Raw genomic sequence first — 27969 nt, forward strand, 5'->3', positions numbered from 1 at the left:
GTAGAAAGCCCAATCAGATCATTTGCCATGAGCTGAAGCTGATCTGGGATCAGCCCTTATCCAGCTAGACTAGTCCATGTTGAGTGTCTTGGGAGCTGTGTGTCTGTGTAATCAACTTTACCCCTCTTGTTGTTTTACCAGTAACTGACCAGCAGAGGGAGATGTCTTATTGATTTTCAAATGGTCCTGTAATCCATTGACCTATATTCATGTTAAATGGTTGGTTGCTTGCTTAACTGCAGTGCAGAGGGATATTTTTTTCCTCTAAAAAAAACCCCTTGCACAGCCTTTAAATGATTGTTCTTAATAGAATGTGATAACGCTGCATTGCGGATTGTTGTTGTTGGAAGAGAGAGGATGGGGGAAACAATAGTGCCTATGACAATTGATTGGATCTCACAAAGTCTGACTGGTGCCTGCCACATAAGAACTTATCACACTCGCATCCCTTTTTTATTGCTTAATAAAGCAGACTAATAAATGAGTTCCTAGGTCGTATGATATACAATGCATCCTACCCATGCAAAAATCACATGAAAATCACATTATAATGATTGTGTAGTTTTGCATGGGCATAAGATGCATTTCCATACAATAATATATGCACGCGTATTGGCAATTACTCCCAGCAGTATCAATGGAAAGAATGGTGTTATGGTGACGGCCATTCTCATAACATCACTCAGTGGGTTGTAATATCTGCAAAATATGTGTGCTTAAATCAACATAATCCCTTTATGTTTGCGCACACAAGACAACTGTTCTCCAGTGTCAATTCTCGGAAGGGACTCTGGGTTGTTACTGCAAATCTTATTCAGTGACGTTTGTCGCATCCTTTGAAGAAGAAAAGAGGTACTGTGTGTCATACATATCTGCTGTATGACATTGTAGCAGAAATGGAAGGGAATACGCATATATAAAATGGGTCAGGCTTCATTAAAAAAAAGAAAAAGAGGGATACATCAATCTTTAATGTGAGTTGCATCTCTTGCCACTCACCAGAGGCTGCTCCACACGAGTGTTGTATAGTGAATCTATACATTTCTCTCTGTGATTCCTATTCATAATAAAGACATAGAAGTGACTTTGAGACCATAACATTGGAATACCAAATAACCTATAGGCTAATGCTAATCTCATTCTTTTAGCGATAATTCTCAGTCTTTTAAAAAAGTGGTCCTTTCTTTTGGTCCTGCAGCGGTTCACCTGATGTTTTATTGGATCTGTATCTTGATCACTTTTCAGGACAGAGTAGACGTGCAAGTTGTACCCCCAAAAAATGGACGATAACATCTTAATTAAAACAGATGTCAAGTACTGTACATTTCTCCAAATAGTAATACCCGTATGATCTCAAGAACATAATATGAAATGAATCTTCATCATTTTTATGTATTTACAAGTCAGCTTCTGTGTTGGCAAATCCAAAGCTGTGTATGTGCCTTGTCATGGAGTCTCATCCAAGTGAGCTGCGCCGCAAACCTGATTTCGATAAAGGAGTGTAACCTTAATTCCAAACCAATTGTATTGTCCTCCAGATTGTCCTAGTGTTGTCCATAATTTGAACAAGGAGCCTGGAAGCTTTATTTGACCTCAACCATGGCCTTCAGTCATAAGTCATATTTTAGCCCTACAGATACATCCTTATGGATTTCTCTCAAACTCTTTGTCTGCAGTGCCCTGCCTTGGCCTAACGGTAGAGCACCAGGGTTACTACGCCGGGGACTCGGGTTCATATCTGGCCCCTATCATTTGCCGATTCTTCCTCGTCTCTCTCTCCCCACTGGTTTCTTGTCAATCCTGTCAAAAATAAAGGCAAAAAGCCTTACAAATATATTCTTCAAAAACTATCTGCAGTTTAAAGAGTTTAGTTGTAGGCTACTGGAGATGTCCCATTTCCTACTACCAAAGTCTATTGACTAAGACAACCTGAATGAGAATCTCCACACATACAATCTTTTCTACAGCTTCTTCCACGTGACCTCTTGCCATACTTTGTATACGACTTAGTGACAATAAAGACGAGTCTTCGATGACTTCTACTTTATTTAGGTCTAGGCTTCTCCATGTGAACGCTGGGTGGTCAGGGATGGCATGGCGTGGAAGATATCACGGCTTAGTGGGCCACACATGCCTGAGTCACAGGCTGCAGTCTGATTATTATTGGATGGCCATCTGACCTCATTATATGTAGGTTGCCATGGGTAACTGTGAGGGGGGTTGGGAGGTGGTGGTGTGAGGGTGAAGAGGGAGGAGGGGGGTGGTTGTTGTATGGCAATCCAATCTCTTAATTTTTGTTCTCCCTTCATCCTGACTCTCAAAAGAGGTGTTTTCAGACAGAATGCGTTGTGTGCTGCTCACCTACAAACACCACACCTCAATGACTGTCAATCAATTCCATCAATCCCATACTTAAATTACTGACATTAAAAAAATAAACACCTTTTTCAATGATCAAAGTTATAAGACATATGACCTTAATGCTGTTTTTCTGATTCCGTGTGCATGTGCATACTTCAGAGCTATACGCATAATGCTGCCAGCACACCTTAGACTGGTTGCCATGTGTCGCCGGCAAGGCCATATTATGGGATGTTCTTTGTTTTGTCACAACGTGTCCTGGTATGGAATTGAGCAGAGGGGGGGTTGGGTTGGGTTGGGTAGGCGGGAGGAGGGGGTAGGTGGAGGGAGGAGGGGGTGTTAGTGGTGTTGGGGGGGGGAGGGATCGGAGGGGTAGGTGATTTTAGCAGCAATAAATGTTGATGTGTGTTTATGGAAAATGAAGGAAGCGGCTTCTCTCGGTTTAGTTCTGCATTGTGAGATATGGCGCCATGACGTTTTTGACACCCAGCTTCCTGTGAATCCCGTGAAGTGTTTACAAATGTATTCTATGGCTTTGCTGTCCAAAAAAAATCTCTAATCAATGAGGTTACCGCTTTCAATTCCAAGACCTTTTATCAATATGATGGAGTCAGACTTTGAATGCTTTGTTTGGATTTCGGCAAAATTGTGCTGTGTATGCTGATGTCGATAAACACCAAAAGACAAACAGTGAAGCCGTTTCTCTTTCTCTCTCTCTCTCTTTCTCTCTCTCTCTCTCTCTCTCTCTCTATCTATCTATCTTTGTTCTATTTCTCTGTCTGTCTGTCTATTCCCCCCCTCACTCTCTCTCTCTGTCTCCATCTTTGTTCTCTCTGTCTGTCTGTCTGTCTGTCTGTCTGTCTGTCTGTCTGTCTGTTCTCTCTCTCTCTCTCTCTCTCTCTCTCTCTCTCTCTCTCTCTCGGGTGCGAAAACAACAAATGAAATAGAGGGCATGCATGCAGTGTTCACACCTCCCTCCCTCACTCTGTCTTGCTTCTGTACTGCCTGTCTTGTCTTGTGAGGCTGGCCACAGCCACAGTCACAGTAGGCAGGCTAGCAGGCAGACAGACAGGCAGGTCCGGGGTGGCGCTATGTACAGTTCAAACATGCAGCGTGAATTAGCACTCAGGAGCTCACTCCGATTATTATGGAGTGGCAGTAGTGTGGTGTGTGTGTGGGGGAGGGGGTGCCTAGTTGCTCTCTGCTTATTATGGTATGTCTGCGTTGTTAGGCGGGGGGAGGGGTGGAGGCAGGCTAGGAAGGCGTGGGGGGAGGCGGGGGGGGGTGTTGGTGGTGGTGGTGTGTGTGTGTGGAGGTGTGGGGGAGTGAGGGAGGGCTGAAGTTGAATATTATGGTCTGGCTAAGGCCTGTGTGTGTGTGTCTCTCTCTCTTTTTGGTCTTTTTTTTCATTTCCTTTACGCCACGGTTCCTCTGCTTACGCGAAAACGCTGTAGTGTCGCACATTCCTGAATTAGCATCAAGCCTGATGTGATCACGTCGGAGGGAGTAGGAGAGCGGTGCCCTGCCCACGTACAGTATTGCACATTTCCTGTACTGTACTCCACCACACCGCACAAAGAAAAGACAGACAGGGGCCTCAGGTAACAGAGATACAGAGGGTGCTCACATCAGTGCATTACATTTCAGATATGTCTGTCGGCCCCCAAGGTACACAGAGGGTCACCTTTAGATTGTGTTAAGAGCAATTGTAGAGTCCAGAGCCTCTATTGACTTTTAGGGGATACCACACGTTCACTAACAAGGGCTTGAAAGGCCTCGATGCGAGAGCTGGAGTTCATGCGTCACGCTTCACTGTGCCGTTTCTTCTCCCATGAAAAACGTCTCGGAGGAGTAATATAATAGAACTGTAATTGGCAATCTGTTGTCTAGCAGTCAGACTAATCTTTTCCAGACAAGAGGCCCCCATGTAGTATGTATTGACAGATGTGTTTCTATCTGTCTGTCTCATAGGGTTCCCAAATGTGCGTATAGGTCTACTCTGCTGTCCATCTACGTATCTGACATCTCTAGATATAGCATAGCAATGTCTGACACTATCAGTCTGGCCATATATCTCTCTCTCTCTCTCTCTCTCTCTCTCTCTCTCTCTCTCTCTCTCTCTCTCTCTCTCTCTCTCTCTCTCTCTCTCTCTCTCTCTCTCTCTCTCTCTCTCTCTCTCTCTGTCTCTCTTTCTCTCTCTCCCTCCCTGGCTATCTTCCTGCTGGTGTATCAGGGAATTTGCATGATCAACTCCATATGTGCTTGCCTTGTCTGGCCACCGTTCAACATTAAGGACCATGTGGAATGGCAAGGGTGTGATGTGTGTGTGCCTGTGTGTGTGTGTGTGTGAGTGTGTGTGTGTGTGTGTGTGTGTGTGTGTGTGTGTGTGTGTGTGTGTGTGTACGTGTGGTGGAGTGGGAGTGTGCGGAAGGAGTATTATGGTCTGCATTTTGGCTTGCATGGTAATCTGACCCCCTCCACCCCACACCCTCCCGCCCTCTTATGCTTTATCTCCATAGCAACGGCCAGCACAGGAAGAATATTATGGTCTGTACATTTCTTTTGAAAATGTATTATGGGATGTTCAACAGAGGGCCTGGTCTGTGGGGGAGGGGTGCTTGTGATTTGGTAACCATGGATACCGCCCCCATATCCCTTTGATTGGGTGGGTAAAGGATGTTACTCTCTCTCTCTCTCTCTCTCTCTCTCTCTCTCTCTCTCTCTCTCTCTCTCTCTCTCTCTCTCTCTCTCTCTCTCTCTCTCACACACACACACACACACACACACACGATCATACAGACACAGATATTCAATGTGGGAGGGGTGTTGGAAAATAAAATCGTGTCTGAAAAAAATGTGTGAGGGTATGTGTACAGTGGCTGATGTCTACGCCTTGTTCTGTGTACCTTGTGTCTGACTTTGTGTATGTGTGTGTGTGTGTGTGTGTGCGTGTGTGTGTGTGTGTGTGTGTGTGTGTGTGTGTGTGTGTGTGTGTGTGTGTGTGTGTGTGTGTGTGTGTGTGTGTGTGTGTGTATGTGTGTGTGTGTGTGTGTGTGTGTGTGTATGTGTGCTTGTGCTTGTGTACCTGTATTTGTGCCTATGTGTGTATGCCTTTGTACTTGTGTGTTTACTGTATGTATGCATGTATATGTGGATAAGTGTATGTACATATGCCTAGTGTGCCAATGCCTATGTTTATGTGTGTAGTTCTATGCTTTTGTATGTGTGTGTATATGTGTATGTCTATTTATATGTGTGTGGAGAGAGAGAGAGAGAGAGAGAGAGAGAGAGAGAGAGAGAGAGAGAGAGAGAGAGAGAGAGAGAGAGAGAGAGAGAGAGAGAGAGAGAGAGGGACAAAGGCAGGGCCAGAGGGAGGGAGGGAGCGAGGGAGGGAGGAGACAAAAGGCAGGAGGTGGAGAGGGACAAACTAAGTAGTGTCAAAACGGAAAGCTTTGCTGAGTCAGATAGAATGGTGAACTCGCTGATGAATAGACAGAGAGAGAGAGAGAGAGAGAGATCTAGAAATGGAGGACAAGGAAGGAAACAGACATGTCTGTTTACCACGTTTCTCACTCGCTGCAACTACGGAGGGGTTGAAGATGACTTGAGACACACATAAAGCCCACCATGAAAAGCCATAGGGCTTTTCCCTGTAAACTCAATGATGACGACAGAATGATACATTTGCAAGACCTGACAAAAAAAGAGATCTATTGATGTGATGCTTTGAAACAATATTTATTTAGTAGTTACTGTAAAGCAGGGGTGTCAAACTCAAATTGACTGAGGACCAAAATCAAAATCTGGAACCAAGTTGCGGGCCGAATTCAACATTTATTTTTAAAAATGGACTAAAATTATGTGTACATGCACTTCCTATTCATAGTTAAATTTCACACACACTCTTTCATATTTGTTAGTTCAAATGTGTCTGCACATCCCGTGACACAGCAAATGTCATGTTCAAGTCATGTTACGCTATACATTAAGGTGTATGTGGGCCAACTGCAATACACATTTGAAATGATCTCGCGGGCCGAATAAAATGGCTCCACGGGCCAAATTTGGCCCCCGGGCCTGAGTTTGACACCCCTGCTGTAAAGTATCCAGATGTTTGCACCACCACAACAGTTTTCATCAAGTTAGGCCAGAGATTCGTGCTCAGCCAGCTGCAAAGGGATGCCAAGTAGGCCTATCTTCAGCTAATGCATTTCTTTTTCATTCTGCAAACACTTGCCTATTGTGTCTGATTTTTTTTGTCTTCTTTGCCAACACATTCATGTCAACTGAGTTCTCATGTATGCTGTCCATCAAATATGACATTTCCTGACTTCCTGACCTGCGTGCGTGCGTGCGTGCGTGCGTGCGTGCGTGCGTGCGTGCGTGCGCATGTGTGTGTGTGCCAAATGCTTTCGCCTTGCTGAGTTGCCAGAGAGAATACTAGAGAACCTGCTCCATCTGACCTTTGCACAGGCCCGAATCGGAAAACCAAAGAAAAATAAACTGTTTGATAAAGGCATGTGAGATGAATTTGCAGCATTACAGCATGGCTGAACCGAGTGTGCTGTTGCTAATGGGCTATAGCCCTTACGCAGGGATCAGCACAGCAAGGTGCACTGTCTGTCACCATACAGATAGGCTAATGGTCTGGTCTCAGACATCCGCACATACGTAGGCCTACTTGGAACAGACTAGTAGGAAAACAAGTGCACTGTTGCTTTGAGCACCAACACGTCTCAAGGCTTCTACCAAACTAAGTTCAAGTTGATAATGGTAGACTGACATAGGTCCACTGGAACTGACATGACCCCGATAAGACTTTTTTTTCCTTCCCATACTTTTTTTTTGGAGTGCGAATTCCCTCCTTCATCCAAGTATGCTGTGTACATTTCTGTGTGTGTATGTGTGTGCGCTTACGTGCCATAAGTTGACTAGATCTACTTGTCATGTTTGGACTGTCATCCCGAAGTGAGTAGTGAATGTATAGCTACATACATGTACAGTAGATGGGAGGTGAAATCTTATAGTCATGTGGCGTGGTGTTGCCATGTGACAGCTTTTTTTCCCTCTTGCTCTCTCTTTTTGGAGTTATGCTTATTGTGGGATGTCAGTGACTGTGCTCATTATTATTATGGGATGTCGGGTGGGGGCGGGAGGGGGTGAGTGTCTCCATGGCAACGTTGGTTGCTAGGGGGGCCACGGAGGAATGGGGAAGAAAGTGTATGTGGGGGGATTATTATGGTCTGTACGTTGCAAGGTAACTATGCAGAGTGGGGGAGGGGTAAGTGTATGTGGGGGGGTTATTATGGGATGTCTGGCCCCTGATCTCTTTGTGTGTATGCAAGGGGTGTTAGTGAATGAGAGAGACGGCGACGTCGTATGATATGCCGGACAACATCCAACATTAGAATTCTGTTTAATTGATCTGAAATAATACACTCATTTTTGAGTGCGTCTCTTACAGTAGTACAAAATATTTAGCGGGGAAAGAGTTAACCAGAGAATATAGTAATCCTATTTTTTCCCAAAAACAACGGGATCATTCAAGTTCTGAGTAAGTGTGCGCTGTTGCAAATTTTATCTGCTGGTTTTGAATCTTGTGGTAGAATCACATGTGTTAAAGTACCGACAGTAGAACACTTAAGTGTTCTGTAACTAAAACACAAAAAAATGATTCATGGCGGGACGACATATTCGTGTCTTTGAATTTAGCCGGTAAAGCTAACAGCCGAGTTAGCAAGCATACAAAGCTGCCGCTTGCCAAAGATATATATCTGGCTAGCTAGCATGGTAATGTTAGTTAGCTGGCCAGTAGCATGGGTGCTAAAACGATGCGTTTATTGTAGCTCATGACATCTTTGGTTAGTTTTCTTCGCGGTTTCTAGGTTAATGCCAATTACATCTGCTTTGGTTGTTGTTCCTATCGGCTGAACACGTTAGGAATGTTATGGGTACACATTTTCTAGATCCACCTGGTGCTGTTCAACCTACTCAACATTAACTTCCGTTTTCTTTTTGTTCTTTTTGATTTCACCCCCTCGCCACCGGCTTTCCCTCCTCCCGCTTCGACTTGGACAGACGCAAGATTGAGTGAAAGCTGAGGAGAAAAGTATTTTATCCCACATTGTGAGGTGAATTTACACATTCATAATGTCGGGGAGTGAAGACGAACGGGATGATTTTGGACACAATGAAGAACGAAGCATGATCCAAGGTAAGATCATTTTAATTGGTATTAGCTGGCGCGGCATGTACAATTCAGTGAAGTAGCTTGCTGGCTAACAGAGGTTAAAATAGCCACGCTACATTCGTCAACAAATGTCGAAACTGCGTTGTAGTAGTTGTTTGGCTGTGTTCACTGGTTTAAGTTGGTTTTATTGCTCACACCAAAGTTGCTCAGCTAATGGTAACTCGAGAATGTATCGATTCATTTTGATCATGCAAATATAACCCACTCGACGACGGGCAATGGTTTGGGGTGCTCATCATAGTGGTTTCATGCGTATGTGTCTATACGTTAACACCACTTTCTATATGGTAGAAGAAACTTTTAAGCTTTCTAAAAGTTTCTGGTGCTGATGGTGAAGACATCTGAAAACACGTGCATCAAATAGTTTGTTGTGCGTCTGCAGAGTGTGTAAGAATAAGCAGCACCTGGTCGTGCACTTACTGGTGGATAGTCTATAGTTGCCAGCAGTTAGCGGAGGTGGCAAACTGCAACTATGCGGGTCAGTGATGCGGATTCATCCATTTGCTGGCTAAAGCCATCACTTGTTAGCCATTTGCTAACTTAAGTGCTACAATTCCGCATTCGGAAATCCATCGTCGCAAACGCTTTGTCTTTTCTTATCACACATCCATCCCAAGTTGTATGGCAGATCTGGAAAATGCACAACCTGAGTACTACCGTTGTGGGTTTGTCACCTAAGCCGAAGAGAGCTGCTCTTTGTCAGTCGTTACTAAATCGCGGCCTACCGGTATTTTCGCATGCAGTGGGAGCACCGCGAGCCCTGCTGGATTGGTGGCTAGTTGGTTAGCACGCTGATGACGTTGGTCTTTCGCGTGTGTATTCGCCGGCTAAAAGAACGCGGTAGACTTGATTTAAGAACACATTTTTAGTGATGGAAGTACGACACTTTCAAATTATGGGACGATTCGTTGTTAATTTGCATTTCTATCCCCATCATCGCATCTTGTTTACCTTAAAGTGGCTGTGCCTGAAGTACAATAGCCAACTACCGGAAAAGAGCCGCGGGGCTTTCCCGAAATATACAACAATGTAATCAACCTCTGTTTTGTCTTGGTCTGTGTAATATTTGTTAACAGTTTTACTCTTACAGTTTCAAAACTGCAGTGAACTACTGTTGTGGCAAGCAGTCATTAGGTGAAATTTGATGTTGATGTCTTGGCAGTCCTGTTTTTATCCTCTCAAAAACCCGTCCCACCTTCTCAGTGACAAAAAAGTGTTTGGCAGAAGATTGTGTATCGCATTTACATTTTATTTCCTTGTTGAGTCTGTCCCTCACAAAGCACCTCGTCTGACTGATCATGTAACCTGGCCAGAAAAATCTGAAACAATAACATGTCTTGTTGTCATCTGAAGAGTCTCTATCTAGCTCTGGTTTTGCACTGGTTGACCTGTATAATTTTTGCTGGGGCGTTTTTATTTCCTTCACATTCCTGAGACACCGTCAGGAACATGTCACGTTGTCGTCGGGGGTCATGTTCAGTCAGATGCAGTGTTACATGAGCTGAATGACATTGGAGTTGTCACTAGACTTGCGGGTCAGTTTCGCCATAACCAGAGCCAAGCTTATAGCCACAAAGCAGCCATGAGCCAACCACCCACGGCCTGTCACCTACAGAGGGTGCAATAGTGTGGTCCCAATATCAGACTGCCTTCTCAGTCCGCAGTAAAGCTTTGGCCTTGACATGACACAGTTTTCCAGCACACGTAAGATTACACACAAGCAAGCTGTTATTGAAAGAATTCCAGGAATCATGATAACAATGCTATACCTCGACCTGTTTAAAAAAGGTTTGAATTGATGTTGAGGTTTGCATATGCTTGTAATCGATAAGATCTGATCACGCTGATGCTTTAAGACGAATGCAATTGGAGCAATTGGGCCTTTCAGCTAAGAAGGTACATTCACCTGCTTCACTGCTTCTCACGCCATATAATGGGAGACTTGAGCTTGATGCATGTGTTGTGCCACCTTAAATATGTCTACCTTGGCTTCAGATGTGCTATTCTCACACCACGTCTCATTGCCAGGCAACACCGTAGCAGCATTAAAGTGAGCACTGTTGTGACGTGGGCATGCTTTTTCTCCCATTTCTTTCCTTTTTTTGTGTGCGTTTGATTTTTTTTTTCCTTCCACAGCTGCCTATCCCTCCGCAGCCAACCCCATAGCCTGCCTGTGAGGTGGGGGTTGGGTGGGGTAGGGTAGGAGGGGTTGGGTGGGGGGGGGGGGGGGGGGGTGGGATGGTAGAAGGGGGGGGGGTGGTGGGGTGGGGAGGAGGGTACGAGGAAGAGGAGGGGGAGGGGGTGTGTAGAGTGTGGCTGATGAGCCTTTGTGTGTCTGCCTGACGGGTTGCAGAAATTGAAAATGCATTTGAAGACGCATCTTTGCGGTTTATTTTTGGACCTAGTGTATATACACATTGTTGCCCAGTATTTTGACAGTATACAGTGTTGATCATTTATCATGATTATTCTACACTTGGCAAGCCATTTGTAATTGTGTGTATTCTTTTGATATGATCATGTTGTCAATAATGATTAGTGTTTGTGAAAATGGTGTTTTTTTTCTAGTTTTCCATGTCAGTGCCTTTAGGGAAGCATAATAGGCATAACAGTGTGAAATGCAATAAGCCATAACTGAATGTGTGTGTGTGTTGCCCCCTGTCCAGATGAGGAAGAGCTGGAGGAGGACATTTCAGAGGGCGAAGCCCCCAAGGTGAAGAAGAAGAAGAAAGCCAAGAAGAGCAAAGAGAGCAAGAGCAGCAAGAGAGCGCGGCAAAGACGTGAAGTACGTTTTGTGTGTGTGTGTTTGCTTGCCTCCATCTTTTTTTTCGAAACAACTAAAGAGAAAATGAGACTACAAGATACTGCTGAGAGAAGGATTTTTTTCTGTGTGCCTGTGTGTCCACATGCTCATGCCTTCTGAGTGGAGGCAAGTGTTTTACCACGGTGCCGCCTCTTCTGCTTGTCCATTTACTCTGAGCATCTGGGATTTGGCGACTGTTGTGAACTCGCACTGTTCTGAAAATGGCCGCCTTGTTTAGATGCAGCCTGTCGGCTGTAAGTCAGTCTGTCCATCCGGCCTGTCTTGTCCCGCATTCAGACTGGAGAATGCAGTGTGTTGGCAGGGGCTGCTCCGTACTGTGTTGTCCCAGGGGAGCAAAATTAACACAGTATATTCCCATCTTCTAAATTTAAACCTGCCCCGTTAGGCCCCACTTTGCCTCACATCTCTCTTAAAGCTTCTCGTTTTCTGCCCCAGTTCTCGCATGAATTTTTAAGCTGCAAAGCTCATCTCATAGGCTGCTGGAGCTGGATGCCCAAGCAGGTTACAAATATGACCTAGCAGCAATTTAAAAAAAAAAATTGTAACCCTGACTTAATGGAAAGGCAGTGGCACCCATGTGCATATTTAGTTGGTAGTAGCAGTACACTTGAGCCTATGCTTGCTATGTTAGCCAGTGGTGGTCCTAAGGCAGTGGTTCTTAACCTTTTTTTCTTAACGCACCCCCTTCTCTGTGTCGAAGACAAGACGTGCACCCCCAAAACAAAATTCTACACGTGTATACACACTAAAAAATTATTTAAGTGATTAATTACAATGCTTCTTGCTTGAGCCATTAATCAATAACTTAATGATTTGAAATGGGGACCAAAATATATTCTTAACTTGGCCTAACTATAATGATTACAGGCAGAATTTTGGTCACAGCCTCAACACAAACAAAATTCCGCGCACTCCCTGAAATTTCTGGCGCACCCCCAGGGGGTGCCCGCACCCCAGGTTAAGAACCACTGTCCTAAGGCATGCAGTGTACCATGCAATGAGTTCCTTTTAAGATTAAATTGGGGTCTGATCTCATTTAGCTGTGCTTTTGTAGGTTTTTCTCTAAATAACTTTTTTTTTACATTTCAATTCCTGTTTTTTAAATTTGTGATCATGCCATCCTTGGTCATGAAATTCAGAGTAATGAGAAGTGACAATAAATTGAAACGACACATAAAAAATGCCCATGGATCTGCCGGACCTACAATGACCTACTTTTGAGGAACAGTTATCAGTTCATGGCTGGAATCATATTTCTAATATAATGCAATCTGTAGTTATGCTCTAACATGCACCACATGTCCAAGTGAAAAAGGGCATTTAGAGTTTGTAGTTTATCAGCTTAACATTGGCATCAAGTCTCAAACAGTTTGAGTACGGTAATGAATTTTTGATGCAGTCAACAATGATAGTGGAACAGTGTTGACGGGCTATACTGTTCACTATGATTTTTCACATTCGGTGCCATCATGGCCGAACGTTACACGCTTACTACTGCAGACATTGCAAACAGGCTTAAACCGAAACGTTTTGGAACATTTCTTGTCTGCTTTGACGTGCATTATTTTGCTTCAGTTTTATGTGTGAACCAGCTTTTCTAGTATGGGCCCCATTTCTGCTTCCACTAACGTCCACACCCCTCAACCCCTGACCCCTCCCTAGGTGAGTTCCCCAGAGCCCATGGAGGCCCCACTGGTGGAGGAGCACGAGGAGGCCCCCGCCGCAGCCGCCCGCTCGGACAGCGAGGGCAGCGACTACACACCGGGCCGCAAGAAGAAGAAGCGCGCCAGCACCTCGGCCAAGGACAAGAAGAGGAGCAGCAGCGCCGCCGACAGGAGTGGAGGGGGAAGCGCCTCCAAGTCCAGGAAAGAGCCCGAGGAAGAGGAGGAGGAAGATGATGACGACAGCTCGGTGAGTTGGGATGGCCCCTCTTCCGGATTTCAAAGCCACGGGTTGCAAGAAAGTCACAGCCTTGTTTGTTTCTCAACGGGGGGCTCTACAGCTCCTCCAGGGGGTAAAAGACAGCCCAGAACGGAGCCGGTGCCCGCACCTGTAACATTCAGCACTAATGTGCTTATCTGCGAACCGCCCATGTTCATACCAGGCTCTGAACTTTTTCGGCACGTGACTGTGTTACCCGGATGAACCTGCTGACGGCCACGCTGTCGTCACGGTTCGCCGAGAAAAAAACTAGTATTTTGTGGTTCGCATTGCGAACTAACTTTCCGGTTCGCGAATGCTAAAATCTGTGGCGTTAACACGATGGCTGGTTCGCGATTAGGTGTGGGAATGGGCACCGGCACGGTTCTCAGTCGCCCTGAATGCGCTATGGGAGTGTGAAGTAGGAGACAAGTGAGGGGGCGCCCAGTGGTTTCATCATGATGCTGGCTGAGAGACTTTAAGGTTTATGTTAAGGACATTTTGGGTGTATTTGTTCAAAAAAGGCAGAGAAACGATGATCTAGTTCCTCCTGTCCTTTCCTGTGCCCTCTGGCACCTGGCCTCAGTGTCGCCTAGTGTTTTCAGACTTTTAGACTAGAGGAAATTAAGCATTGTTGCTGAAAGAAGATGTAAGTCCTTGCTGATGGCTTTCAGATGTTAGCGCTTGGGATAGGCTTTTCAGCTTTGCTGTGAAAGAGTTTCCCAAAACTCTTGAGAGAATCTGACCAGCTGCAGTAGAACGCATTTTACATCCAAGCATTAATACCAGATGCGGCATTAGTTTTTATTGATTTGAAATATTGCCCCCTGGATATCTATCAAAATCTATCACATTGAGGTAAACCATATGATCTCTCGACGCACACAAACACACACACACACTGTATTTATCACGGCCTTATCTCCTCAGGAACCTAAGACTTCATCTCAGCTCCTGGACGACTGGGGCATGGAGGACATTGACCACGTCTTCAGTGAAGAGGACTACAGATCTCTCACCAATTACAAAGCCTTCAGCCAGTTCGTCAGGTAGGAAAACTAGAATGCCACTATAAGTCTGAAACTGTTGTATTGGTTTTTACTTCTTTTTCATTTCCGAAGGTGGTTGTAATAATTGTAAGTTTAATGCTCAATAGATGACATACAATTTTCTTTTGGTCCTCTCTCTTTAATTTCCTTTGCGAGCTATAATAATGAAAGAATAATTCTAGTCTAGTTTGCAAATGATATGAAATGGCAGTACATTGCTGTGAATTATAATGCAATATAAAGAAATGCTATATATTATTACAATACAGTATTATGCAATACTATAATCCATTCAACATGTAGGTAGTATTTTTGCTGTAATGTTTTTGTGTTGATATTTGCTGCTCCTCTGCTCCATCCAGACCCCTCATTGCGGCAAAGAACCCGAAGATCGCCGTGTCCAAGATGATGATGGTGCTGGGCGCCAAGTGGCGCGAGTTCAGCACCAAGAACCCGCTGCGAGGCTCGGCCACCGCCACAGCCGCCCTGGCCGCAGCCAACGTGGCCGCCACCGTAGACAGCATGGTGACCGAGCCGCCAGCCGCCGCCGCTGCGCCCACACCCCCGCCACCCCCCGAACCACTGCCGCCGCCCGCACCGCCCCTCCGCAAGGCCAAGACGAAAGAGGGAAAAGGTGAGTCTGAGATCAAAAGGCTGTCTGAAAGGCCCTGTGATGTCAAAATAGGAGTGCTGACGTGTTGCCAAACAAGATTGCTACGTTTCGTATTGGTTTTTAAGTGGTAAGAACATGACGTTAAAAGGCCTGCTGAAGTCAAAAGACAAGGTCCAAGTCACTGAACACGGTGCTAATTTTTAACAGATATTAACTTTTTAGCAGGTTAAAGGAAACCTATGAGTAAATGTGATGAAAGCAAGCAATGTTTTCGGTGCTTGAAATCATGCATTGCTCTTCCAAGTTGGGTATTGGCTAAACCCATTTTAAACCTTTTATGACGTAAGCATCAAGTGCTCTAATCCTGGCCTACTAATGAAAAGCTGTTGCACTGCATTATTGCACGCAGAAGTAGCAGCATTTCAGTGTCTCACGGAATATCTCATTTCCCCATTTTATCAAACAAAACACAGTTTTGACAGTTCTGACTCCGACATGCTCTTGAAACTCAGGGTTTCCCCCAGCATGTTGGAGTTAAGGCTCCGACTTTGACAACACGCACCATAACTAGATGACTAGATTTGTTTACTGTATGATATTTTCCTACCATACTGTTAGTGACGGTGCAAAACATCACTTTTCCAATGATGATAGTCAAGTGTCTGACGCTGGCTAGGCCTCCACCACCTTGACTAACCAAAGTTCTGTAGGAAACCATGAAACTAGATGAAGACCTAAACCTGCCTGGCCAGAGACTGTTGAATTGAAGGATACTCGGTCAGACATTGGCTCAGGCGTCATTCAGCTGTCGTCCCTCCATCAGCTGATTGCTCAGCTGATTCCCTGCTATGCTATGTAATTGGATAAATTCATTCAGGGAGCTTATATGTAAGCTCGCTTGGCCTGCTTCTCCTCTATGCTTCCTGCTTTCCCTCTCGCGCGCGCACACACGCACACGCGCAGACACACGCACACACTGTAATGGCACAGTAGAATGCTATTACAGTCATGGATTCATGATCTAAATGTTTTAAAATGATCTAGATTGATCTAAAAATGTGTTTGTATGCAAAATTTCATAGTTTTTCATTTCAATGTTTTTTACCCCCCCGACATGGTGAAAATATTAGCAGGTGTAGCTTAATTGACCATTTTTCTTTGGAAAGTGCCAATACCTGGGCTAAATGTCATCGTTTTACCCCCCTTAAAGGTCCCAATGCGCGCAAGAAGTCCAAGCCCGCCCCCAAACCTCAGGAGAAGAAGAATGTGAAGGCCAAGAAGGTTGCCCCTCTGAAGATCAAGCTGGGAGGCTTCAACAGCAAGCGGAAACGCTCCTCGGTAAAACCATCTGCCCCCCCACCTCTTTCACCTAACGCTCCCATTTCTCCATGGTCCTTGTGGTTATGCCCCCCTTTTCTGACTCTTGCTTTCATGTATGATATTTCTCTTCTTCATCGTCCCTTATCCTCTTGCATGTTTATTTCTCTCTCGCTCCCCTACCCCGCCCTATAGTTTTTTCTTTCCTCCTGTCAGGCAGTCTTGGTGTCCTAACCTTGTCTCATGTCTCTCCTCTCTCTCTTGTGTCCCGTCTCAGAGCGAAGAGGATGACAACGACGCGGACAGTGACTTTGACGCCAACGACAGCATGAACAGCGTGTCTGTGTCAGACAGCTCCAACAGCCGCAGCAGCCGCTCCAAGAAGAAGCCGGCCAAGCCCTCGTCCAGCAAGAAGAAGAAGAAGGGTGAGTGGGCTAATGATTATTATCTATATATTATATTATGATGTAGCAAGTGGGGAGGCTGTTTGTAGCCTGGCCGTGGTATGATTTTTTTGGTTAAATGTATACATGGGTTCTAAATGTTTGTTTTCCCCTGACTGCGCGAAACTAGCTGCGCTCAACTCGCCCTCTGATTTTTGGAAACCGCTGTCGGTCAAAAAATTAGCTCACGTGGTTGGCTGTCAGTGTCTTGACCCTCCTCACAACATCGTTTTTACAAACATGTTGAACCCATGTACTGAGTTTTTTGTTTAACACCTCCTCTTCTCCTCTGTCCTCAGTTGAGGAGGACGGTGACGGCTATGAGACGGACCACCAGGACTACTGTGAGGTGTGTCAGCAGGGTGGGGAGATCATCCTGTGCGACACCTGCCCCCGCGCCTACCACATGGTCTGCCTGGACCCCGACATGGAGAAGGCCCCCGAGGGGACCTGGAGCTGCCCACACTGCGTACGTTAAAACATTTTATGTACTTTATTTGATTCCACATTACAAGTTAAAATCAATTGGAACCAAATATGATGAATAATCCAATATGATGAATAATACACACACACACACACACACACACACACACACACACACACACACACACACACACACACACACACATAGGTGCGCCTTGTCTTATTACATATAGAGGCTGTATTTGGGAAATGGGCACCTGGAGCTGCCCCCACTGTATGCAAAACACACACACACACACACACACCAACCCACCCACCCCTGGGGAGTATTCCAAGAACCTGGCTCAGTAGACAAGCCCCCTTGTCCTGTTGCTTATAGACAAATGCACAAAAGGCTGCAACTCTTGAGTCCACAGTCTCACAACCCTGTCCCAAGTCAAGGTGATGGTTAGCTGTTCACAGACTTTCCAAGATGCACACAGCTGCTATCTGTTTTACCAGTGACACACGCACACACCCACACACCCACACACCCACACACACACACACACACACACACACACACACACACACACACACGCGCGCAGCCCCACACAACTTTCTATCTGCAGACAAGTGCACACATGAACAGCTGCTCTTGGCATCCACAAGGCCGCATCTCTTTTTCTCGCTGGACATTCTGGATTGAGAAAGTAAATGCCCTGCCGTGTCCTGGTTAATTCCCTCACCGGTGACCTCGACACGAGTGATTGCTGATTGCACTAATTGGCTCATCTACATTGGATCAGCTGGAGGAGTCAATTGGCTGGAGCAAATATTTGGCAGGAGTTTCTGAACCTGGCGTCTCTCTCGCTGTCTCTCTCGCTGTCTCTCTCGCTGTCTCTCTCGCTGTCTCTCTCGCTGTCTCTCTCCCTGTCTCTCTCGCTCTCTCTCTCGCTCTCGCACAACACATACCCTCAAACAACACACACCCTCTGAGACTGTGCCTTATGCCTAACAAATGTGAGGAACTCTTGTTAAAACCAGATGTAATGCATGCAATGTAATGTTGCGTGTCTTCTCAGGAGAAGACTAATCCCACATTGGTTTTAGGTATTTGCTCCAAGGGCTATAACCAATACCTTGTAATCAATGTGAGGTAAGGTACTAAGCTGGAAGACACTACAGCCACGGATGGAGTTGTAGAGAGAGCTGAGGTTGAGAATCGAACCCGCAACCATCTGTCGTATTTTGTCTCTCTGAGTTACTGCGAACTTCTGACTCCACATTGCCCCAGAGACTGCACGTTTATCACCAGGGCTCTAAATTAACACCAGCCAAATGCTGATGAAATTTCAGTTTGGCTGGTTGAAAAGAAAATGCACTAGTCTCTACTAGCCATTTTGGCTTAATTTAGACTCCGGTCTATAACCGACAAATGTGTGGAAGTTCTGGTTCCAGGTAGATGTAATGTGTGACGTCTAACCTCACATTGCCCCCAACACTTGTTGGGATTCAAACCTGCAACCCCCCTGACTGTGTTTTATGTGTGTCCTGCAGGAGAAGGAGGGCATCCAGTGGGAGGCGCGCGAGGAGGGCTCGGACGGCGAGGAGGAGGCAGAGGTGGCGGCCGAGGAGGACGACCACCACATGGAGTACTGCCGCGTCTGCAAGGACGGAGGAGAGCTGCTCTGCTGCGACTCCTGCCCCTCCTCCTACCACATCCACTGCCTCAACCCGCCCCTGCCCGAGATCCCCAACGGGGAGTGGATATGCCCCCGCTGCTTGGTGAGTTGGCAGGGAGAACAATTGTGGATGTTAGATGTGTGAAATGTATGGATACTTTCACTTTTTTGTTTTGGTAACTTTAAGTGTATTAGTCCTGACCTTTGCCCCGTTTCACTGATGGGCGACTTGTAGATTTGATGGTGGATCTGCCCTCGCTACTTGGTGTGCTAGGAGGGGGGACAGTGTTGTATTATAAGGGTTTTGAAGGATTTGGGATGTTGGGTCTATGAGAAGATGGCTACTTTCAAATGTTACAAGTTTTATTTTTTTGGTAACCTTAAGACTATTACTCCTGACATCTGCCCCGTTTCACTGAGATTCGTCTTACATGCCGTTTGATTGATTTAGACACCAAGATAGTGGTTGTTCTCAATAGGGAGAAATGTACTTACGTTTACTTGGGAGGTACTAAAAACAACAAGGGCTGCTATCCATTCAGTTTAACTGATTGCTTAAAGATTCTGTAGAGCGATTCTGACGTCTGTCCTTGTCGAGAACTGGAGTTTGATATTGTTCTGTCCTGTTTCCAGTGTCCTGCCCTCAAGGGTAAGGTGCAGAAGATCCTCACGTGGCGCTGGGGTGACCCGCCCGCCCCCACCCCTGTCCCCCGTCCCCCAGACCTTCCCGCCGACCAGCCTGACCCTGCCCCACTGGCCGGCCGCGCCGAGAGGGAGTTCTTCGCCAAGTGGCACAACATGTCCTACTGGCACTGCTCATGGGTGTCGGAGCTACAGGTACGCTCATCTTTGCATCAAATGTGATGTGTTGTGCTTTTATTGAGCTTTTTAAAATGAGAACTTAGTTTTTTGCACTTTGTTGAGCTAAAGAAAACATAAAGTGAGACAAAAGTGACCATATCATGGTACACACGCACATACCGGTACCTGTATAGATTTCCAGTTGTACATTTTTGGTCCAACCGTCTCAAAATTTCGGTATAATTTCCTCCTCCTGTCTGCTGCAGTTGGAGCTGCACTGTCAGGTGATGTTCCGCAACTACCAGCGCAAGAACGACATGGACGAGCCGCCGCCCATCGACTTTGGCGTGGAGGGCGAGGAGGAGAAGAGCGACAAGCGCAAGAACAAGGACCCCATCTACGCCCAGATGGAGGAGAAGTTCTACCGCTACGGCATCAAGATGGAGTGGATGATGATCCACCGCATCCTCAACCACAGGTGAGGAGAGCGAGGACGCCGGTACAGCAGGCGGAATTGAAGCAGAGCCGCATCTGTGTACATGGCACCTGGAGACAGTCGAGACACTTTCACACAGATGCTGTCAGGCGCGTGCGCACAGATGCACTTGAACGTGTACACACACAGGCCCACTCACGCATGTACTCGCAAAGGGATGTTGCACATACACATACACATACAGTTACACATGCATACATCTGTCACACATACAGATGTTGCACATACACATACAGTCACACATGCATACATCTGTCACACATACAGTCACATACAGATGCAGTCTCGCACAGACACCAGCCAAGGTCAGTTGTAACTTCATGCTAAAACTGAAAAGCTGATGGTTAACCTAACAAACATTCCTCTCCTCTGTTTGTCCATGCTGCGCTATGTTCACCTGCAGTTCGGATAAGAAGAACAACGTGCACTACCTGATTAAGTGGAAGGACCTGCCGTACGACCAGGCCAGCTGGGAGGCCGAGGACATGGACATCGCAGACTACGACGCCTACAAGCTGCAGTACTGGAACCACAGGTATGCTACCTACCACTGCCACCGCCATCGCCTTGCATAATCACGCAGGAGATTCATGTCGATTGTGTGTGTGTTTGTGTTAATCTACACCCTTTCTCATACGCATTGTTGGGCGGCCTTCTGTGTTTTGAATATGAACAGAGCTTCACACATAGATGAAAGGACGTCTGAACAATAAAAAATTACAAATACGTCGAAAAATGTAAAAAAAAATGTTGTTGTAGTCATTCTGCGACGAAACTCTTCATCTATAAAACGTTGTTGTTGTTCACCAAATAAACAGCAAAGAAGACCAGTGTGCGGTGATTTAATCCCCCATTTACTCATTATAATTTTTGTTCACCAGGGAGCTGATGATGGGTGATGAAGGCAAGCCTGGTAAGAAGCTGAAGATCAAGGGCAAGCAGAAGAGGCTGGACAGGCCTCCAGAGAACCCCGTGGTGGATGTAAGTGGCCCTTCCATTTCCGGCATGCTATTGGTGCAGCCTCGTCGGTTTTATAGCTGTTCTGGACCCCGTTTCTCGACAGCGTCATCGCTAACTAGGTAGCAACTACGTAAGTTGCCAATGGGAAATTACATTGCAACCAACTTGGTGGCTAACTTTGTTAGCAATGACACTTTCGAGAAATGGGGCCCTGTAGTTTACCAAGAGTGTTGTTGCTAAATAAGTTAGCAACTTGCAACTTGCTAGATTTTGTTTACCGTGGAATCTCAGGTTCACAAGACCGAGATGAGGTCAAACACTGAGAAAATCCAAGTTTCGTTTCTTATATTTGCTAATCCTCTGCGTTGGTGGAGATGCAAACATTTTTTTAAATTCTTTATTGGCATTTTAGACTTTATTGCGATAGGACGGTAAAGATGATGATGATGATGATGATGATGATGATGATGATCGTAAAGTACTGAGAGAGAGAAATGGTGAAGTGTCGGTAAATGAATGGAATTAATCCCGTATCTCTGGATTTATGGTACGATGTTTTAGCCCACTGAGCCACTGCGCCCACAAGATGATTTTTTAATCAATCTTTAATCTGTTCTGTTTGACCCTCCCAGCCCACCATCAAGTTTGAGCGTCAGCCGGAGTACCTGGACTCGACAGGCGGCACGCTCCACCCCTACCAGCTGGAGGGCCTGAACTGGCTGCGCTTCTCCTGGGCACAGGGCACCGACACCATCCTGGCCGACGAGATGGGTCTGGGAAAGACAGTGCAGACCGCAGTGTTCCTCTACTCCCTCTACAAGGAGGTGCGTTAGTTTGTTTGTTTGCTGGTGTGTTTGTGTGTGTATACGTAGTATTGCGTACATTTGTGTCTGAGGTGTCCGTCTGTCTGTAAGGAGTGGTGTGCGTCTCTAAGGAGGTGTGTGTCCATCTGTGTGTATTTTTCTATAAGGAATAAGAAGTGTGTGTGTGACGGGTGTGTGTGTGTGACGGGTGTGTGTGTGTGTGACGGGTGTGTGTGTGTGTGACGGGTGTGTGTGTGTGTGACGGGTGTGTGTGTGTGTGACGGGTGTGTGTGTGTGTGACGGGTGTGTGTGTGTGTGTGACGGGTGTGTGTGTGTGACGGTGGTGTGTGTGTGTGTGTGTGACGGGTGTGTGTGTGTGTGTGACGGGTGTGTGTGTGTGTGTGACGGGTGTGTGTGTGTGTGTGACGGGTGTGTGTGTGTGTGTGACGGGTGTGTGTGTGTGACGGGGGTGTGTGTGTGACGGGGGTGTGTGTGTGACGGGGGTGTGTGTGTGACGGGGGTGTGTGTGTGACGGGGGGGTGTGTGTGTGACGTGTGTGTGTGTGTGTGTGTGTGTGTGTGATGGGTGTGTGTGTAAGGGGGCGTGCATGTATTGGAGTCTCTGTTGAGTGAATACGAGTTTGATTCCTAATAGATTAATGTAACATGGGACCTGTATTAATGTCACAGTCAATCTACCCTGTAATTGCCTTTGGGGGTTTAAGATTTATTAAGTTTCTTGAGATTAGATTTGTCTTCAGAGTAAATACATCCATGTGTGAAATCCATACCGTGTAAAATATTCTCACGATTTCATCAGGGATTTAACTAATTAAAACAAGGACATTTGAAAGGGCCCATGCAAACTCAAATGGGCGTCTTTCTTATTCTGAATATCTATCGGCTGGCTTGACCCATTTATGTACAGCTTGTTGCCTAGCAATATGTGAGGATTTTTTTTGTGTGTGTTTGTGTGTCAGGTAGGAGAACTGAACTTCCATTTCCTCAAAATGTGGAAGTGAGGTTGTCACGCAACACCTACCTAACCCTAGCCTTGACCACACAAAGTCTACTTCAAAAACATTATTATAATCCGACTATTAATCACGTGACTGGCCACTGAGAACTGTAAAGCATAACTGCGGTCATTAAAAATGACACGCAGCCTTTCTATCTTTCCACACAACAATGTTGCCCCCGAGGAAAAATGTAACGTCTTTTTTTTTTCTGGAATCTGGGCCAAGTTGGTGAAGAATGTGTTTCACGTTTGTGTGTGTGTGTCGGCCATTTTGGTTGCTGTGTCAGAGATGGCATAAGGATAATGGCTTATTCATCAGCATGCAAAGGGATGAAGTGGTGTAATCCAGCGAGTCGGTAGCCACATTTTGTTTGGCAGCCTTCAGTGGCTCCCTGGCACCAAGCCAAAATGGACAGCCTCCTGCCCCCTAGTGGCAAAACTGAACATCAGCAACTTGGCCTTCTAGGCCATTTCAGTAAATTGACATTCTGTGATTGGATTTAAAATAAAGATGATCTGTTTTGTTGGAATCCTGGATATGTTTTCTAAGCAAGTAAAATGTCATTTGTTTGAATAAGGACTTCAGACTCTTACTCTTTTTTTTTACTGTAACTTTTCTGTACTTCCAGGGTCACTCCAAGGGACCGTTCCTGGTGAGCGCGCCCCTGTCCACCATCATCAACTGGGAGCGTGAGTTCGAGCTCTGGGCCCCCGACATGTACGTGGTCACGTACGTGGGTGACAAGGACAGCAGGGCGGTGATCCGCGAGAACGAGTTCACCTTCGAGGACAACGCAATCCGCGGAGGCAAGAAGGCCTCAAGGATGAAGGCGAGTGGCGAAGCGAGATGTGCTTGCTTTTTGTCAATCAAGCTTATTGAATTTGTGTATTAGACCAAATAAAGCTTATTTAAATGAAACTACCAATAAAGCAATTATTACTAGAATTAACTAAAAGAATTACTACTGGATGAATGACACTCTTGAAAGACCTATTTGGGAAAATTATATTTGTCCTGGATGTGCAAATTTTAATGGTTTTGTGGATGTTTGCCGCCTACAGAAAGAAACTCAGGTGAAGTTCCACGTGCTGCTGACCTCGTACGAGCTGATCACCATCGACATGGCCATCCTGGGCTCCATCGAGTGGGCCGCCCTGGTAGTGGATGAAGCACACAGGCTGAAGAACAACCAGTCCAAGGTGGGTCTAAAGTAGTAGGTAAAAGCTCGCACATCCAAATGTCTGACCTGGGAGCAGGACCTACAACTAAAAGGGGAGAAAAGTCCGCTCCAACCAGGATTTTTTTTTTTGCTCCCTCTTATTTTTAATTTTTGTCATGGAAAAATAATAAAAAAAGAAAAAAACCTGGTTTAAGGTGTGTCAAGTGGTTCCTGACTTTTTTTGGCCTAGGATCCTAGTTTGACATGCCAAATTTCTTCTTGCGACCGATCTTTTGGATTTGAACCGAACATGCACGAGGTGGATTGCCAATATTAAGTGTCTTTTGTGTGTGTGCTCTTGTTCCCCACAGTTCTTCAGGGTGCTGAATAACTACCCTCTCCAACACAAGCTGCTGCTGACCGGAACACCTCTGCAGAACAACCTGGAAGAACTCTTCCATCTGCTGAACTTCCTCACGCCCGAGAGATTCAAGTACGCCTCTTCATGTTGTAATAATAATAGTAGTAATTATAACTACTATAAATGCACTGAGACTTCCGCCAAGGAAGCTGTTAGTTAGAACATTTGACTATGTTACACCCTCACTTTTTCCACGTCTTTCTGCCTTGTTCTTTTGGAGTTACTAACAGAAATGTCAAAATTCAAAATGGCAAAAAAGGTGGTTTGAGGCCATATGCCTCAGTGTGCCCCATACTCTTTGCTAAGAATTCACATACAACGGTTATCTGTGTTTTAAAAAAAAATTACAATACAAATACACCAGTGAGTGTATATGTATTACTCTTGTTCTGTGTTGTGTGTTAACTTATCATGGAATTATTAAGAGGTGGTTTCGAATGCACCAAAGCAATGGCTTGACTTGCGGTCCTGTTCTGTTCTGTCTGCACCCCAGTAACCTGGAGGGCTTCCTGGAAGAGTTTGCCGACATTGCCAAGGAGGACCAGATCAAGAAGCTGCACGACATGCTGGGTCCGCACATGTTGCGGCGTCTGAAGGCCGACGTCTTCAAGCACATGCCCTCAAAGACCGAGCTCATCGTCAGAGTAGAGCTCAGCCCCATGCAGAAGTAAGTTCAAAGGCAAATGGACGTTACTTTTGAGGGAAAAAACAGAGATACAGAGATGCAGGACTGAAGGATCTTGTGGGGGACAGAAGAGCACATTTGTTAATCGATGGCTGCAATGAATTGAATTTGTTTTGAGCTCAAATGTGAAATTTATTTCTTGACCTGTAGGTATAGATTGAGATGTTCACAACCTATTTGTTGTAGAAAAGAGTGTGCTTTGAAGATGATTTAAGTGACAAAAAATGTTGTGTTTCTACAGGAAATATTACAAGTTCATCTTGACGCGCAACTTTGAGGCTTTGAACACGCGTGGAGGTGGCAATCAGGTGTCCCTGCTGAACGTGGTCATGGACCTCAAGAAATGCTGTAACCACCCCTACCTGTTCCCAGCTGCCGCCATGGTACGCACCAGCCTCACACATGGCCGCTTTCCGCACAAGGCCCAGTCAAATCTCATGGACATCCATTTTCTTTTAGCCGGGTGCAGGGTCTAAACTTTAACTTCTATATAAGCCAATGATGATGAGATCCCTTTTAATCCCTCATTATTTCCATGATGTTTCACACATGTAAACTGAATATTCTGGGACTTGTTTTAAACCTAGCACTGACAATATTCCATTTTATACCGTAATACTGTGCTCACTTGTGGACACATTGTCCATAGTACATTTTTATTCTACAACTTGTCGGTCTGTTTACTTCAAGTACACAATGTAAAATGAAATGCATCTGAGGCAGTGTACTTGTACAGGCGTGAGTTGTTGCTGAACATACTGTAACATTTGTTTTGGGGTGTACATAAAATTATTTAGTAAAAAAGCTGCACTCTCAGGTGTAATTCCTGCAGTTTAATCCAGGCTTAGCATGACAGACGTATGTTTCGCCCTGAGCCTTCTTCAGCGTCTTAATATTGTAACATTTTGTTTTTGGTTGTCTTTGTTTCCCAACAGGAAGCTCCAAAGATGCCCAATGGCATGTACGAGGGCACTGCCTTGACCAAATCTGCAGGAAAGCTGCTCCTACTGCACAAGATGATGAGGAAGCTCAAGGACGGAGGGCACAGAGTGCTGATTTTCTCTCAGGTAGAAACGATACGATGTTTCAGAGACTCATTTCAAATACTAGCTAGCTAGGATGTTTCGGAGAAGTGTTTCAAATACGTACTAGCTGTGATGGCTCAGATGTTTACTCATTTGACTCTGGTGTCTCCCATAGACCAAATAGAACTGTTTGGTGCTAGGCTATACCTGAATAAATTGTCCTATACCTGAATGGTTCTATACCATTGAAAATTCTATGCCTGAAACTGTATACCTGCAATGCACCACAGAGTTAACGTAGTTCGTATTCGCAGGAACGCCAGCGATGCTTACCATACAAAGACCACTCATGCATTTATGCGTCTTATTGTTAGAGTTTTGTCGTCATGCTCACCAGCTGTGTTTTGTTGAGCAGTTCACTTACTTCTCGGGGTGTGTGTGTTTCCTGCTTAGATGACCAAAATGTTGGACCTGCTGGAAGACTTCCTGGAAAACGAGGGCTACAAGTATGAGCGTATTGACGGAAGCATCACTGGAGGACAGAGACAGGAAGCCATTGATCGTTTCAATGGTAAGCGTGTCGCATAATCTGTTGATCTTGATATCTTCTCGTCATTTTCCCCTAAAATGGCCTCAATTTTCCCACATGCTTGTCTCCATGTTCTCATACTAAGTGTTTTCATCATTGATTTGTGTGTTGTTTTCAGCTCCGGGCGCTCTCCAGTTTGCCTTCCTGTTGTCGACCAGGGCTGGTGGTCTTGGTATTAACTTGGCCACGGCCGACACAGTCATCATCTATGACTCCGACTGGAATCCTCACAATGACATTCAGGTGAGACGCCTTAGTCAGACTCTTCAACAGACAAAAAACATTTTCTGTAGATCTTAAACTTCTATTTTACATTTCCCATTTTTTTCTTATCCTTTTCAAGAAATGAGTTCGCTTGTGTTAAACTTAGTTTGCTTGTATTAAACTTAGTCTTAATTCCGTTATATATATTGAGGATATTTCTTTTTCCCTGAACAGGCTTTCAGCAGAGCCCATCGTATCGGTCAGAACAAGAAGGTGATGATCTACCGCTTCGTCACCAAGGCATCGGTGGAGGAGCGAATTACTCAGGTACAACTCAAGCAAAGTACAAATACCTTAAGTAGACATTCTTGCCTTAGTTAAAGCTAGTATCTTCCAACTGGACATCATCTTGACCATCATGGCATGGCATGACGGGGCTGATGGTTTTCAGGCTCAGTGCCTGATTTCAGGATTGACAGTTTGTTAGGTTTTGTTATTTCAAAACGTTAAAGGTTCAGGTTCAGGCTCAGGATTTTCTTTTACCACCAGCCCTGTCTGTAAGAATGAGAATATCCACAGACTTCCTGGTCGGTTTTCTGACTGTGCTTTGTCCGTCTTCCCCAGGTGGCCAAGAAGAAGATGATGTTGACCCATCTGGTGGTGCGGCCGGGTCTAGGCTCCAAGACTGGCTCCATGTCCAAGCAGGAGCTGGACGACATCCTCAAGTTCGGAACTGAAGAGCTCTTCAAGGATGAACTAAGCGCTGATGGTGAGACGCTTAACATGAACTAACAAATGTCACGGTGTAGGTTATTACTTCAAGTACTAAAGAAAACCTGCCGTACTGTTTATGTTCTCCTCGCACATTATATAGCGCATTTCTTGCTTACATTTACATCTATTTAATCATTTTCTTTTGTCAATGTCCTCCTCCTGCGTGA

At 45.5% G+C, this 27969-nt stretch overlaps 1 protein-coding gene across 5 annotated transcripts in view; it reads left to right on the plus strand.

Annotated features, from left to right (window-relative positions):
• Positions 1-7712: 7712 nt before the first annotated feature.
• chd4a (chromodomain helicase DNA binding protein 4a) overlaps positions 7713-27969 on the plus strand; it is a 34622-nt gene continuing 14365 nt past the window's right edge. For 2 of the 5 annotated variants that reach the window (XM_063185476.1, XM_063185478.1), the window contains exons 1-25: positions 7713-7915; positions 8440-8575; positions 11278-11396; positions 13098-13346; positions 14286-14404; positions 14767-15038; positions 16228-16355; positions 16612-16759; positions 17077-17246; positions 18743-18970; positions 19501-19704; positions 19935-20146; positions 20568-20699; positions 21046-21145; positions 21757-21948; positions 23574-23774; positions 24007-24144; positions 24476-24597; positions 25019-25192; positions 25452-25593; positions 26146-26277; positions 26689-26806; positions 26943-27067; positions 27263-27355; positions 27653-27797. In XM_063185476.1, the coding sequence (XP_063041546.1) occupies positions 8512-8575; positions 11278-11396; positions 13098-13346; positions 14286-14404; positions 14767-15038; positions 16228-16355; positions 16612-16759; positions 17077-17246; positions 18743-18970; positions 19501-19704; positions 19935-20146; positions 20568-20699; positions 21046-21145; positions 21757-21948; positions 23574-23774; positions 24007-24144; positions 24476-24597; positions 25019-25192; positions 25452-25593; positions 26146-26277; positions 26689-26806; positions 26943-27067; positions 27263-27355; positions 27653-27797 (3727 nt within the window). In that variant the 5' untranslated portion in view covers positions 7713-7915; positions 8440-8511. Of the gene's footprint in view, positions 7916-8395; positions 8576-11277; positions 11397-13097; positions 13347-14285; positions 14405-14766; positions 15039-16227; positions 16356-16611; positions 16760-17076; positions 17247-18742; positions 18971-19500; positions 19705-19934; positions 20147-20567; positions 20700-21045; positions 21146-21756; positions 21949-23573; positions 23775-24006; positions 24145-24475; positions 24598-25018; positions 25193-25451; positions 25594-26145; positions 26278-26688; positions 26807-26942; positions 27068-27262; positions 27356-27652; positions 27798-27969 lie in introns of those variants that run through there. The other 3 variants (XM_063185474.1, XM_063185477.1, XM_063185475.1) reach the window with 2 other exon arrangements.

This window comes from Engraulis encrasicolus, chromosome 20 (assembly GCF_034702125.1).
Source record: "Engraulis encrasicolus isolate BLACKSEA-1 chromosome 20, IST_EnEncr_1.0, whole genome shotgun sequence".
Lineage (NCBI taxonomy): Eukaryota > Metazoa > Chordata > Actinopteri > Clupeiformes > Engraulidae > Engraulis > Engraulis encrasicolus.